At 31.8% G+C, this 16,161-nt stretch overlaps 2 protein-coding genes across 4 annotated transcripts in view; both read left to right on the forward strand.

Moving 5' to 3' along the window:
- The first annotated feature begins 945 nt into the window (after positions 1-945).
- LOC118444017 (dihydrolipoyl dehydrogenase, mitochondrial) lies at positions 946-3,709 on the forward strand. Its single transcript, XM_035871800.2, has 7 exons — positions 946-1,104; positions 1,448-1,733; positions 1,817-2,183; positions 2,276-2,620; positions 2,694-2,785; positions 2,861-3,186; positions 3,274-3,709. Exons 1-7 carry the CDS (start codon positions 1,063-1,065, stop codon positions 3,337-3,339), a joined length of 1,524 nt encoding a protein of 507 aa, XP_035727693.1. The 5' UTR covers positions 946-1,062; the 3' UTR covers positions 3,340-3,709.
- A 1,500-nt stretch (positions 3,710-5,209) lies between these two features.
- Positions 5,210-16,161, forward strand: part of spg (dedicator of cytokinesis spg) — a 35,619-nt gene continuing 24,667 nt past the window's right edge. For all 3 annotated transcript variants that reach the window (XM_085663363.1, XM_085663364.1, XM_035871504.2), the window contains exons 1-4: positions 5,210-5,438; positions 13,741-13,824; positions 14,014-14,207; positions 14,613-14,761. In XM_085663363.1, coding sequence (XP_085519489.1) covers positions 5,402-5,438; positions 13,741-13,824; positions 14,014-14,207; positions 14,613-14,761 — 464 coding nt within the window. In that variant the 5' untranslated portion in view covers positions 5,210-5,401. The remainder of the gene's footprint in view (positions 5,439-13,740; positions 13,825-14,013; positions 14,208-14,612; positions 14,762-16,161) is intronic.

Consider the following 16,161-nt stretch of genomic DNA (forward strand, 5'->3'; position numbering starts at 1 on the left):
TATCCCCGTGCGTCATACAGTAGGACATCTGTTGTCCTTCTCCCTCCGAGCCCTTTCCCCTTAACGTCTATCCCTCTTCTTCCTTTATCACGTGGCTCTACTTATTCTATCTTTTTCCCTTTCTCTCTCTCTCTCTCTCTCTCTCTGGTTGCCTCTTTTTCTCTCCCTTTTCGTTGTACGTACGTTCTCTTTTGTCGCCACCCTTTGCACATAAAAAAATTGTACGGACCCTAAGGGCCGTCGCTTAGGCTCCTAGACGCGACACACGACGTTTCTCTACTCTAACAATTTTCTCTCTACATATATGTATATGTGTGTATATATATATATATATATATATATATGTATATAAATATGTATATTATGTATATACATATGGTGTGCAGTTAAAACTCAACGTGTAAATCGATTCGAGACTTTTCGTCGCGCAAGACTTTCTTGAATCAATCCCGCAAGATGTCAGCCCCGAAATTTCCTTTCCCGCTCATGTTCGAATTTTACATACAAAAGGCGTAGAAAAAGAGAGACAGAAAATATGAGCTTTCCTATTGGTTCGATTTATTTTGACAAAATGGCGCTAAAGTTTGAAATTAATCAATTGATAATGATCGTCGTTCGTTCATCGATAATTAATTTCATCGATTATTTGTTCTTTTAGCTTTTAATAAAACGAAAGTTTATTTATAAATAATATATCGAACAAAGTACTGTCATTAATTATTATTTATGAATTTATATTTAAATTACGATCTACATTTTGAGTATCGTATTCGATCGATTTGTATTATTTTCTAAGGATTTTCTAAACTTTCTAAACTTTTCTAAACTTTTAATTATTTTATAAAATTCCATTGATCCAAACTGCATTGTCGACTGATACTTCTTAAAGAGTTAAGACTGGTGCCATCTAACCAAGAAATTTTAAGATCCTATTGCATGAATATATCGAGTTATCGCATAATATATTGTGATAACCGGCAGCCTTCAGTTTGCACTATTGAGGACTCCGCTGATCATTTTTGATCTCTGTATTCTAGTTTAAGGTATATTATAAAAAATATCATGCAAGCCAGCTTTTGGAGTTTAGTGACCACTTCCATCAAGGTAAGCCAAAAGTGAGACTTTCATTCACGATGAATTTTTCTTCATTTCAACTCATCGTCGTAAGACGTACATTATAGAAAACTATTTCGTAATATCCTGAAGGGCAACTAGACCATAGAAACTTTCTGTGTCATTAATAAGAAAGTTTATACGATTTCATTCACTTTCTATTATTAATGATATAAGAATTGTAATTCTTACGACGATCCTAAGCTACAAGCTCTAATGAAAATCATTATAATTTATGAGTGTTTTATTCTATCGATTATGTCATTGATCAATCTTACAACATCTTGAATTTTCAAATATATATCATATATTAACATTTTATGTTTGATTTTAGCCAACATGCGCAAAGCGCATTATACCTGGCTTGACAGCTGCCCAACAGAGAAGATACGCAAGTGCGATAGACGTTGATGTAGTCGTTATAGGTTCAGGTCCTGGAGGATATGTGGCAGCAATTAAATCCGCTCAATTGGGTATGAAAACTGCCTGTATTGAGAAAAATCCTACATTGGGTGGTACTTGTTTAAATATCGGATGTATTCCATCAAAATCACTTTTAAATAATTCCTATTATTATCATATGGCACATAGTGGAGATTTAGAAAAACGAGGTGTAATGGGTAAATATTATAAACCTATCCCTCGATATACTCCTAATAATAATTCGCCTAGTATAAATCTGTTTATAATTTTTTCATTAAAGTGCAAAATGTTCAGCTTAACTTGGAAAAGTTAATGGAACAAAAACGAAACGTAGTAGCATCATTGACCGGCGGTATAGCTGGATTATTTAAAAAGAATAAAGTTGAATGGGTTAAGGGTCATGGAAAAATTACTGGAAAAAATCAAGTAACTGTTCTTCAGCCGGATGGATCTGCGGGAAGCACCGTTAATGCCAAACATATTATAATAGCTACCGGTAGCGAAGTAACGCCATTCCCAGGTATTGAGATTGATGAAAAACAAATTATTTCTTCTACCGGTGCTTTATCATTGAACCAAATTCCAAAAAGATTAATAGTTATCGGCGCTGGAGTTATCGGTTTGGAATTAGGCTCAGTTTGGCAAAGGTTTGTTTCTATTTATTTCTAACAACAAACTATATCTATATATCTAGAAAAATATTGAACCCTCTGTTATTATTAAAAATCTATACTCCTAGGTTAGGCACTGAAGTAACCGCAGTTGAATTTACACCTACCATTGGAGGTTTAGGAATAGACGGCGAAGTTAGTCAAACTTTGCAAAAGATTTTGGCAAAGCAGGGTATAAAATTTAAATTAGGAACTAAAGTAACCGCTGCCAAAAAGCAAGGGAACGAAGTAATAGTTTCCGTTGAAAATGTAAAGGACCCTAGCAAAAAGGAAGAGTTAGGATGTGAAGTTTTGTTAGTTTGCGTTGGTAGAAGGCCATATACAACGAATTTAGGTTTAGAAGACTTGGGTATTGAAAGGGACGAAAAGGGAAGGATTCCTGTTAATAATAGATTCCAAACAGTAATACCTTCGTAAGTATAAACTCTCAATCCTAATTATGGATTATTTGTCGAAGATAATAATAATAATCTAATATGTATAAAGGATCTACGCTATAGGAGATTGTATTCATGGTCCAATGTTAGCGCATAAAGCCGAAGACGAAGGAACAATTACTGCCGAAGGCATAGCTGGAGGTATAATTATAATCATTGAACCTTATCAATATAATCTAACACGTTGTAATCTAATAACGCTTACCCTTTAAACAGGACCCGTACATATAGATTACAATTGTGTACCTAGCGTTATATATACTCATCCCGAAGTAGGATGGGTTGGAAAAACCGAAGAAGATTTAAAAAAGGAAGGGATCGATTACAAGATCGGCAAGTTTCCGTTCCTTGCGAATTCCCGAGCGAAAACGAATCTCGAGGCGGAAGGTTTCGTTAAATGTTTGGCTGATACCAAAACGGATAGAATTCTTGGAGTCCATATAATAGGTCCTGTTGGGGGAGAACTTATTAACGAAGCTGTCCTTGCAATGGAATATGGAGCAAGTGCTGAAGACTTAGCTAGATGTTGTCATGCACATCCCGTTAGTATAATAAATTTTATTAAATACACTTTGTTGAATGATTATGAATGCGTAAGAATTAATTAATTTCTTTTTTCTTTTTTCCAGACATGTTCGGAAGCACTTAGAGAAGCCCACACGGCTGCTGCATTTGGTAAACCAATTAATTTCTAAAAGACATTTAAAAACACGCGAAAGGAATGAATTTGATCACGTCGTAGCTTCGATCTAGTCTACGTACTAATCTTATGTACCACTGTACACAATGAGTATTACTTGTCATCGCTTATTTACGTAAGGGTTATAATTGTAAATAAAAATTTTAAGAATTTATTTTAAGATAACTTTGATATTAGGTTTTTTCTGCCTTACTCATTGTACACTGATGGATAATCATTTTTGAAAATATATGAGATCTAAACAGTGGATTATCGTAGATAGTTACATGTCCTTGTATTTCGGTAAAAAGGAAAAACAACAAAAAAAATATGTACATTTCAAATAAATAGGAAAACGCAAAAACGAGTAGATATTAATTTGCTACACGATATCTGAGATATTATGTAATAAATAAAAAAAGAAAAGAAAGAACATTTTTTATTTTAATTATCATATGAATATATTGTCTAAACAATGCCCTAATTCGTTTGAAAATTTTGATAACTGCGATATAATTCAACGGCAAACTATTCCAGGTTGATTTAGTAATATAGAACTATCTATGACATAACAATGAGTTCACCTGTTGAATGAGGAGCATACATACACCTATGGACGTATACATTTATATACATACACTCTACTTTTCCAATTCCCTCGAAAGTTCGACAAAGTTTTTCCTTGATTATGAAGGATTTTTCTTTAAGTTAAATAGATTTTTTTTTCCTTTTTTTTTTTTTTTTAACATTACGTCATGCTAAAGAAAATAAGAACTAAAGAACTATTATCAATTAATGACATGAATATTATGCTCGATAATCAACATTCATCTTTAATCATTTTCCATTGTTATTAATTATTAAATCGTTGAATTCTTTTGTTCTTAAATTTAACATAAAATTAACCTACTTTAAGCAGCCATTCGCTCAATATTATTTCATATGTAATATATATCATGTAAACAAGAGAAAATACATATATGAAACAAAGTGTATAGAATCCTTTTTAATTGTGATTAGAATTTGTAAAGAAGAAAAAATATTTTGTTAATTTTTACAAATCATGATATGTATTATATCAAAAATAATATCGATTGCCCAGGTCTCACCACAAGGAGGTTGCTGCTTCTGGAGACCCTCAATTATATTAATATATTGATATATATGAAATTTTACTTACTCGTTACAGCCTAAGATATCTATTACACGAAATAGAAGATAAGGCCGATTAAATTTGACTAAAGTCTCTCGAGTATTTGTTATTTATATCATTCGGCGAGAACGATTTCGAACTCGACATTTGTCCTTAACGAGATATATTTGGATTGAGATTATATACATTCAAGTTGCTTTTACCACTTTTAAACACTTTTAACTATTAATAATTCGTAAAAAGTATTTTTTTAGGAGAGGGAACTTCAACTACCCGCCATTTATAGTTGCAGATGTACATCAAGATTTCGTTTGACCAGGTCCGTAGTTATAATTCCTAAATGATGGTATTAACGGTACCACGATGCGAGGATCCAAATTAAAGTAATCATTGTTATCTTAAAAATAATAACATTCCTATCGATTATATTCTAAAATACATTTTACAATGTTCTAATAGTTTAACGAAAATAATAACATAAATTAATTCAAAGGAAAGTCAATAGAAAATGTTTATCATAAATATTGAACTTTAATAAATTTTATAAATTATTGGAATCGCAACGAGTGTTATAAATTAATTATCGGGGAATAAAAATGAACAATATTTCAAATTTTCATTGGGGAAAAAATGAAGGAAATAAAAATGATAAATGAACGTCGGGCAATTATGTTAGATATGTACGTGTGTGAGTATCACGTGACGTCGAGATCGAACGACGTTGCCGATGGAAGTTAGTGTCGGTAGTGTGCTCGCGCTTCGTATCACGGCAACGTCGCTTCGGGCGCCAGAGAATACCCGTGAGTGTAGCACTCGTGCGGCAACACACCCAATGTTTGTGTTTTCGAATTTTTCGTGATACTAGGAGTGCTTGGAAGGACTGCTTGGCAGGGCATGTAGCCGAGTTCGTGAAAATACTTACGAGATGTGGACGACGACGAAAACGACCAAGTATGGCGTCGGTGAGTTTACGTTCAAACATGACAGAAAGGGATAACGAAAGGATATCCTTCTCTAAGAACAGATAGAGAGAGACTATACATCATCCGGCATCGACCTCGAACGGATCTGTCAAAATCTCTTTATCCTTTCTTTTTTGTTTTTTATATGCATACATGCATACATACATACATACATACATATATACATATATATATATATTTTCGATCATTCTTCTTTAAAATCTAACTAAACTTTTTGAAAGAGAAACGATACACGTGCCTAAAAAAAAAAAAAAAAAAATAAAAGAAAAAGAAAAAAAAATACTACGTTTCTACGTACCTTTCGTTGAAAAAAAAAAGAAAAAATAAATAAATATATAAATAAGAAGAAAAAATAGAAATAAAAAAGTTATCAAAAAATAGTGTATTTTTTCGTCACTGGGTATACTTCATAAACGACGACAGAGAATCGAGCGAAAGATCGTTCCGTATGATCCTGTTGCCTGCTACTAATCCATGTGTGCGTGCTTACCTACCTATATATGTGTGTATGTTTCTTTGCGTATTTGTGAGGTAGTGCGGGTACGCGCGCCTCCTACGTGTGGGTCCATTCATGCATTGATCGTCCACACGAGTAGCGTAAGGAGCGCGTTTGATAAGGCAAATGGGAGAGAGAGAGAGAGAGAGAGAGAGAGAGAGAGAGAGAGAGAGAGAAAAGAAAAAATAAATAGAGAGAGAGAGAGAGAAGGATATGCTACTTACAATTAGCTTTGCGATTTCGCGTCGTCTGAAAGACGTGTCAGTGAACACGATGGCCATGAACTATATTTTTTTTTTGTTTATTTACTTATTTAACTATTTTATTCTTCCTCTATTTTAATTTCTTTTTTGTTTAAATGTATTTTTTTATTATTTTCGTGATAACAATTGTTACGTATATTTGATAAAAAATTAAAAGTATATGACACGCTTCTTCCTTTTCCTTTCTTTTCCCAAGATAAATCGAAAACATCCTCCATTAGAAATAAACATAACATATATCGTACGCATATAAAAGAAACTTAATTGAACGTAAGATATATGCAAGTGTCTATAAAAGTTAGAAATATGTATGTATAATATCTACTTACGTATGTACGTATGTGGGGGCTCGTAATGCAGATCGTCATTCCCGACGACGGAAGTCGCCAAAAGAAGAAGTCTCTTCGTTTTGCTTTTATTTTTTGTCGCTTAACACTCATCCGAATAAAAGAAAAATTTTAAATAATATATATATATATATATATATTATTTTAAAAGAAAATGTTCTATCTGTTCCTCTCTCTCTCTCTCTCTCTCTCTCTCTCTTTCTCTTTTCGATGATCCTAGTGCTCTCGACATTATCTAAAGATAGAAAGAGACAGGAATGAGAATCGAAGCACTTCGATCTTTCAACCCCTAAAAAAAGAAAAGATTGCATTCGACCAAACTATTCGTTTAAATCGTGACGCGCAATTCTTCGTTCGCTGTTTCGCGTACTGTCGCGATGTATATATATATAGACGATGCTTTAATTAACGATCGGAGTTCCAGACCGAGTGCGATGTAACGTCGCTCTTTTCACAAGCATCCGTTGCTTTCGACCGAGTGTTGATTTTATATGTAAATACATATATCATTAGTTTCTCTAAAATTATATAGAATTAAATATAAAATTATATAGAACGACAACAACGGCAAGTATAATAATAATTATAATAAAAATAACAATAATTTTACTAAAATTTCTCCAATCAAAATTTCGCCAATTGTTTGTTATTAATTAATGAATCACCTCCTCGTTGATCGACAAATGACTGTTTGCCAAAACGAAAAAGGAAAAAATAATTAAACATCTATGTATAAATATATATATAAAAATTGTATGTAATTTAATATGCGATGCACGTCGAATTGGCGGGTATGGAATCACCCGAATGTTAAAGACGTTGCTACACCATAAAATACGTCGCCGTAGCCATAGAGCTATGCCCGCAACATGATTAAAGCACAATCTTTCAATCTTTCAATCTATCAATCTACGACATTATCCGAGCGGTCATGCCCTCGCAACTTCTTTCTTTTCCACTTCCATTGTGCTATCACTATTGCAGATACGTGTTATAGAACTCTAAATGCTAGTATTTTACGTAGTTACGATATAACCATTAATATATATATATATATACAAGATGTTAAAAAAACGATTCGATATTTATACAGTACATAGAATACACTATACTGAATACAAAAGTCTTAGTGGACATAGGTCGAAAGGTCAACCATTTTTTAGATATAAAAATTTATCTATTTTAGTATCATAATTGACTTTAGACTGTACTATATTTTTACATAGAAAAATTTCCTAATCGAAGAATTGTTTCCCTTTCACGCGTTGTTTCAAAATCTTCAAACGTACATATATGCATTAATTAGAAGATGAATTATGTAAAACTCGATCAGTTTTCAGAAATTCAGACATTCATGAATTTTTTATAAATTTATTATATATATATATGTCTTTTTTTTTATAGGCGTCAAAAGATTTCTAATGAATTCTTTTGACTTGTTAAACTTGTGAATTCATTCTCAATGAACTCCAACTATCACGTGCATCTCTCATTTTTCGCTGTCGTGCATTGTATACTTTAGTTCCTCTTTCGTTCCTATTGTTTTCGAGTTTTCTTTCATTTCATACTTCTTCTACCTCCGCGTTTCTTTCTTTATCCATTGTGCAAGAGATTTAACGTATCCTACGGGCTCTAGAGTGTTTGGCAAAAACGTATTATCTTCGGATCATTATCGTAGACAGTACTATTGATGCGATGTAATGCAATCTGTTGCGTCAACCAAAGTACGTAAAGAATTTTTGCATCGTAAACTTACGTTCTATCGTTCTATCAATGTACAATATGATGATAATCATCGTTTTGTTTTTCTTTTCTTTTCTTTTTTTTCTTTTTTTTTTTTTTTCATCTGCTCGAAAGAATAAAAAAAGGAACGAATTAACGATTACATAAAGGATTTTCTTCTTCTTCTATTTTTTTTTTTTTTTTTTTTTTAATAATTCTGAATGTTCTCTTATTAAAAATTAAATGTAAAAATTGCATGAGACAATTATAATCTATATTTCTCACGATTATTATCTCTATCAATTTAAAAAGTTATTTCAGAAGGTGTTAAGAGATTAGCATCAATTTTTAATTAACGCGAATTATCTTTTAATAGGAACAAATTTTTTCGACCCTGTACTTGTTTTATTTCACTCGTGCGAATGAATAAAAAGAAACGAAACATGTATTCGTATAACATTAAAAAGAAAAGAGAGAGAGAAAGAGAAAGATACTTTGTACACTAAAATGATTTAAACTAAGATAATATCATAGAAAAGAAGTTTTCAAGAGATCACGAATCTCGTGTTCGCTAGGTCGAGGATAATCTCCGAAATCTCGTATCTGTATCCAACGTGAGGTTATCGTTGAAGAAAATCTTGAAAAGAATGGATTTCCTTCGTAGAGGAAGATCCATTCCTCTCTCTCTCTCTCTCTCTCTCTCTATCTTCACCTATCCCCCCTTTCCTCGTTGTTATACTCAAGTAGATTAGGTCTTTTAAAACTTGCGAGTGTTTGCTCTCGATTCTTCTTTCGAATAGAAATTCACGATGTGAGAAGAAAGATTTATTTGAAGGAAAAAAGAGAGAGAGAGAGAAAAAAAAAAGAAAAAAAGAGAAAACGAAAGAGAAAAATCGGAGAGAAAAAAAGCTTAAAGTAAGTATTTAAATTTTCATGATTTATGAAATATTTCCTTTCTTTTTTTTTTTTTTAATCCTTAAATGAATTATATTAAAATATATTAATACAAAGAACGCGATAAGTGTCTTGAAATTTAACCATTCTACTTATGGACCGAAGCCAAAGAGGAAAAATATAGTAAGTACGTGGGGTGAATTGGCACGTAGTTTTTTCCTTGCTTCCTCGTCGTTTCATTCTGTCTTCATCGTTCGATTATGAAACTTTTTATTTTTTCGCCCTTCCCCCCCTCCCCCCCTCCCCAAAGAGAACACTCATCCTCGGGATATAAATTTCGATTGGTATTCGACGTGCCCGAAATAAAACACGATGAATGAAATATTGATTTATATGCGGGCATTTATATAAATCGAAAAAGGAACGATCACAAAATATAACAAACAATAATGATAAATAATAGTATTGAAATAGAAAAAGAGGAACGGTAACCATTCGTTTCGAATATATTCTTGCCTAATGCGATTGAAAAATGATAAATCGAATAGTCGATTCGAAATCTAATTAAAAAACTATCCCATCGTTTTTCAATCTCTATCTCTTTCTCTCTATCTATCTATTTCGTACTCTGATAAAACGATAATTTAGATACGCATTGTGAGTGAGATAAATACTGAGTAGATAAGATTAAGGTATTGCATTGTTGGTGAAAAAAAGAAAAATGAGCATGATTAAAGCACTTTCATATGTCTTCCCAAACGAATAACATAAATAATGAAAATGAAGGAGAGGGAAGAAAAAATAAAAATAAACAAATACAAATAAAAGGGAAGAAATGCTTTAATTGCTAATACACAAAAATTAATTCATTTTTAAAAAATATGTTATTAGAATGATTCAGTAGTAGTTTATTCGTTTCAAGTTTCAAGTAGTCGAGTGTTACGAAATTGTAATGGCTTGAAAAATAATTAAAAAAGAGACAGAGGCAAAAAGAGAAAAAGAGAGAGAGAGAGAGAGAGAGAGAGAGAGAGAGAGAGAGAGAGAAAGTGAGAGAAAAAGGAAGAGAGAGAAAAAGAGGAGGCAAGAGGAAGCCAGGCAGAAGTCTCTTCATCCACGGATGGACGTTAATGATTTCAGATGTCATTGTTTACGTCCGCTCGTTTCATCCGAGACTTTTCCGTCATGCCTGGATCCCTACGTGCCAGAAGGCATTAGAACCCCTCCTTGTCGTCGTTAAGCTCAGCGTGGCTCGTACACCAACCAAGTATCTCGACACGTGTGAATCCACGTGAGTTAGAGAAAGAGAGAGAAATACAAAGAGATGCTGTGTACGTATACAAGGTGTCCTACACAATTACGATCAGCGAAACGTTCATTAGAAAAATCATTCAATTCTATTTGAAATATCATTCTATATTTAATTCTTTTGATTTTATTCCAATAACGGGTAATATATTAACTATTTATATTTAATATAAATTATAATTAATTTATCTATTCAAACTTATCATTTTTCTTTAATTTGTAATAAACAGAATGATCATCGATGCTTATGTATAAAGATAGAATTAATTAATTGAACGATTAAAATGAGATTATTTCAAAATGTAATGAAAGGAGAATAATATTTTTTAACGGACAGATTTGTTTATTCTTTTTTTTTATTTCTTCTTATTTCGTAGCACACCCTGTATACCATATTTATCTATACGTATATACATATATGTATGTATGTATGTATGTATATAGGGGTAACGAGAGATAGAGAAAGACGGAAGGAGAATACCTTCTGCGCCTGCCACGAGGAGACTATGGGTCCCCCGTTGCGAATGTTTTATATAGGAGAAAGGGAGTTATCGATTTAATTCCCCGGGAAAACTCAGGACGGAGAGAAAACGAGGGAAAAGCTACGGGGTAGCTTCCGTGCTCATGACGAACGAAAGCGTTTCGTCGGTCCTTCTTTAGTTTGGAAAGTTATTCGGACATGTTCCCCAAAGTATATGAGGTGTTCCATTAGAGAGAAAAAAAAAGAAAAAAGAAAGAACTAAGCATGAGAAATAATCGATATTAAAAGATTTCGAAGGAATAAATTTTCTTTTTCACAATTTCGCAATCCTGTTATTCTTTAATAATTATGTAAGTAAATAAATTCAATTTATCACAGATGTCTTTAGGTTTATTAAACTGAGATGTAGTGAAATTTTCGTCCTTCCAATAATACACGAATTTCTCTTGTTTCTCTAAAGCGTATTCGTACGAGTATATCTAACGAATTGATAGAAGAGCGACATTATTGATTCTTTTTCTTGAAAAGGAAGACAAGCAGATGGAACCTCGTACGATCGTAGAAAGAACTATTCTGCCAAATCTTTCCCCCTTTCTTTTTTCATGTCAGGAAAAATTTATCCTCGGGACAATTCTTCTATTCTTCCGTTTTATTCTCAAGAGGATCGATACTTACTCTATACGACTTCAAACTCTAAAAAGATATTTATCTAATTTTTGTTAGAATTATTTTCTAACGATTAAATGTACCATAGAAAAACGAAATAATTTATTACGACTATCGCTTTGATTTTTTTTCTTTTTTTTTTTTTTTTTTTTTTTTTTTGTTTAATTAATTCCAATGTGTTTTCTCTCGACGAATTAAATATATCACGTTCAATTTCGACGTATTCTTTCATAACTGTTGTCTTTTACTTATCATTTTTATTTCATCAATGTTTAGCTCGATCGATTTTTCATCTCGTTCGAGTTTACCACTCAATCTCGAATTTATTGCAACAAACGATACGACAGAAGGATCCTTGTCAATTTTATTATTTTTCTCGTTAATGGAATTTCTATTATTATGAGAAAGAAATAGAGAGAAAGAGAGAGAGAGAGAGAGAGAGAGAGAGAGAGAGAGAGAGAGAGAGAGAGAGAGAGAAAGCGTATTTCATAATACTATTATTGGTAATAGACAATTACCTTCGGTGATCGTCAAAGATAATTAAAACTATTAAATCTTGTCTTTACGTACGTACGTACGTACACACACGATCGTTTATACACACATCATTTTTGTTAACGATCGACGAAAAAAAAAGATAAAAAAATGTCTGTATATAAAAATATTTAAACGAAATGGGACAAATTTTATCGTAATTTATAAAGTAACATTAAAAATGTATTAACTAAGCATTATTTGAATGATCGATTTGCGAAATTGTTGTCATTCGTTTCTGCAATTCATCTTGCAGAAATATTCAAACGTCATTCGAAGATAAAGTCAGAATTTTTATTTCAAGAATTAATAACAATCGTGATTATTTCTAAGATAAAGAAAAATAAAAGCATTTAATTATTTTTATTTCTTACGAATATTTTCGCGATACTCTGTATATTCTTTTAGAACGATAAAAAATTGTTTCGAAGAATAAGAAAAAACAAAAAAAAAAATAATGATAGAGCTGTTGTAAAAAGATGTCGAAAATCGTTCTGTGGGATGTCCAACACAATTGCTCGTTCATTGGCACATGTTAGTGGGCGAGTAAATGAGTTACATTCGAACATCACAAACACAGAAAAACATACACGTGACGCCTTTCAACTTATACTACTTATGCTTATGAATGTACATGTACTTATTTTCGCTTTTACGTGCGTGTACGTATCGTTCTCTTTCTCTCTCTCTCTTTCTCTCTCTCTCTCTCTTTCTCTCTCTCTCGTAGGAGTAGAAAGAAGAGCGAGAGAGATGGACAGACTCATCGAGATTCATCTCGCGTACGTTTCTCCAGCGAAGGACCGGAAGTTGGCTCGTCATACGTGCATCGTCACGCGTATCCGGTGCCCCAAGACTCGCTTATCGATTCCAGGAATGGACGTGTACTAATTTGTACGAAACGCACTATGATCCATAGGTCATTCCTCTTCTCTATCTTAACATATCGATCACATTCTCTATCGAGTTTTTATAAAAATTGCATTTAAAATAATCGACAGATCATTCCTTGTGAATTTTCTATTGAATTTTTTCTTTTCTTTATTACGAATATATGTATATATATATATATATATCTTTTTTTGTTAAATATATCCGATCAATAAAAAAATGTTTTTAGAATCTCTATATAATATTAAACGTCCAAGTGTTAAGAAGATCTTACGATAGCAATTGAATCGATCCTTTGTGTCGTAGTTGCAATTTTCTTTGTAGATGAACGGCCACAAAGAGCAGCACAGCAAAATCCGTCGATCTCACAATTTCTAGTTAATAAATAAGCAAACTCTAACGTTTGAGAGTTTTTCTCTCTCACTGTTTTTTTTTCGCTCGAGGCTGCCTTTTACGTAGCCCTTGATCTCGATTAAGGGAGACTCGACTCGTGAATGGTTCAGATTCAAGGACAAATCAACGATAAAAGAACATTGAAATTTACATAATCGTCCATTTCTACGTTCCTATATATACTATATATTTATGTATGTATATTTGTATGCATATGTATTTATATTCTTCTATTAATTATATATGCAATTAATGATAGATTATTATCTTTTTTCTTTTGTTCTATTTTTAGCTGTCTACAATTGGCGAGGAGAGACACGTTATGGACTTCCACTTGAAATTGGAGAAACAGTACAGATTTTGGAAGAATGTGCAGGTAACATAAAGCTGTAATCATAATAATAATAATAGTAATCCAAAACTCAATATCTTATCAACTTAGTCTAAACAAATGTATCCCATATCCAAAAAAAAAAAAAAAAAAACTTTTAGCAGCATCGAAAAATTTACAAACAATGCAAGACACTTTATATGTATATTATCGAGATTTGTCTGACTTTCTTAGGTTGGTACAGAGGATTTTCCACAAAGAATCGTGCAGTGAAAGGAATATTTCCTAGTTCCTACGTACACCTGAAACCTTGTAAAATCGACAATGAGGGCCTCTTTGAGTCTGTTATCCCTTTGGAAGATCCGGTCGTTCGGGAAGTTACCCTCGTCCTTAGAGAATGGGGTGGCATTTGGAAAAGGCTTTACGTGGTAAGTACATATATACATATACATATATATATATATGTATATATATATATATACGCATACATATGTATACGTATTACCTGGATCGATCTTCTTTTAATTTCTCTTTCGTTGGCGATTCTTCTTTCGAATGAACACAAATTTGATTACACGATAATGCACGATAGATAGATGCACAATAGATTCTCCTATTAATACCGAATATTTCGTATAATTACGCGTCATCGATCAATTGAGAAGATTAGGGCTTCAATTATTGTTCATTAATCCATCAATCAATATCAAAATTTACCACATACACACACACACATATATACCTCTTATCTTTCGTTTTGATTTTATCCTAGTTTTCTTTTATGTTCGGCTTTCAATTTCACGTACGAAACATTATATTTCTTTCATTTTTAGGAACGAGAAATATACAAGTTTAACACGCTGCGGAAAGTGATGCGAGAGCTACTGGAATGGCGACGACAACTTTTAGCCGGCACTCTCACCACCGACCAAACTCGAGAACTCAAACTTCGGATTATCAACAAGGTCGACTGGGGAAATCGGTAAGTCGGATTAAAAACATAAACAAACAAATTCACATATTCATGAATGGAATTGCGTACTTCGCTGACTTTCACGAAATTTACGATTTGAGAAAAACGTTTGTAAATATTTTCTTTCATATAGGGAATTAATATATCTATTTGTACATATATGTACCTGCAAATCATTTAAATATATATATATATATATATATATACGTTCATTTTATACATACTTACAGGATGGATCGGTATAATCATTATCGTTTCATACAAATTTATTTATTTATTAATTAATCTTAAAAAAGATATTAATAAAAGTTAATTTCGAAACAAATGAATAATAACTGGCTCACCCTGTATAAGAGTATGTCAAACGAACATACAAAAATAATTATATAGTATACATATTATGAAAATATATATATGTACATTATGTCAATCGTTTCGTGTAGGTATTTTCCTTTTATTATTTTCTATCACTTTCATATAATAAAAAAAAAAGAACTGGACGAATACATACAGAATTCTTTTTGAAGAATTCCAACTTAATTCGGACATGAATTTTGCTTATCATCTCGTATTAATCAACAGTTACCAGAGCAATTATAATAATCTAACTTAATTTTATCATACTTAACGTATTAAACATTATCTTTAATTCTATAAAAGGCACATCGTTTAAACAGTTGTTGCAATTATCTTCTCGCTCGTTTCTCTTATATACTAAGATGAGAATAATAATTCTATACGTACATGTATATACTATATATATATAATAAATGTATATAATAAATGTATAACATTACTATTGGCAGCTTCAGTAATATATATATATATAATTTTTTTTTTTCATCATTGACTTTTCAATGAATAATTGGAGACTTGAAAAATTAAAACAAGACTTCGCAAAAAACAAATATATACCTATATATATGTATATTTATTCTAATAGAAAAAATTAATATTATTATACTCATTTATATGAAACTCGAGGATTACGATTAACGTTCCACCCTGCTTTAATCCTAAAAGACACAGCAAAATATAATTTCAACTCGTTGACGAGCGAGTTAAGATCCTCTTCGACAAACTCACATAACAAACTCTATACTAAACTTTTACTTTTTATTTATATATTTATTTGTTTGTTTGTTTTTTTTACCTTGCTACCAGTCATTGCACCAATTACGAATAAATCGACATTTCTAGTACATATACGTATATATATATATATATATATATATATATAAAAGAGGGGAATGAAAGAAACCGAGAAAACGCGATGAAAGAGAACAAATGGATCATAAAATCTATGAACGTTGCTTCGTTGCTTAAACATAAAAAAAAAAAAAAAATCTTTAGGATTAGTCTCATTCTTTTTTTTCATCTTGCGAAACATCAAACAACAAAATTCTTAT

Source organism: Vespa mandarinia, chromosome 21 (genome assembly GCF_050613455.1).
Source record: "Vespa mandarinia isolate Hongniang chromosome 21, ASM5061345v1, whole genome shotgun sequence".
NCBI lineage: Eukaryota > Metazoa > Arthropoda > Insecta > Hymenoptera > Vespidae > Vespa > Vespa mandarinia.

Excerpts from the sequence above, each read along its gene's own strand:
- LOC118444017 (XM_035871800.2), top strand. The coding sequence starts at position 1,063 with ATGCAAGCCAGCTTTTGGAGTTTAGTGACCACTTCCATCAAG. Across the intron at positions 1,105-1,447 it reads TAGTGACCACTTCCATCAAG|CCAACATGCGCAAAGCGCAT; the intron begins GTAAGCCAAAAG and ends GTTTGATTTTAG. Across the intron at positions 3,187-3,273 it reads GATGTTGTCATGCACATCCC|ACATGTTCGGAAGCACTTAG; the intron begins GTTAGTATAATA and ends TCTTTTTTCCAG.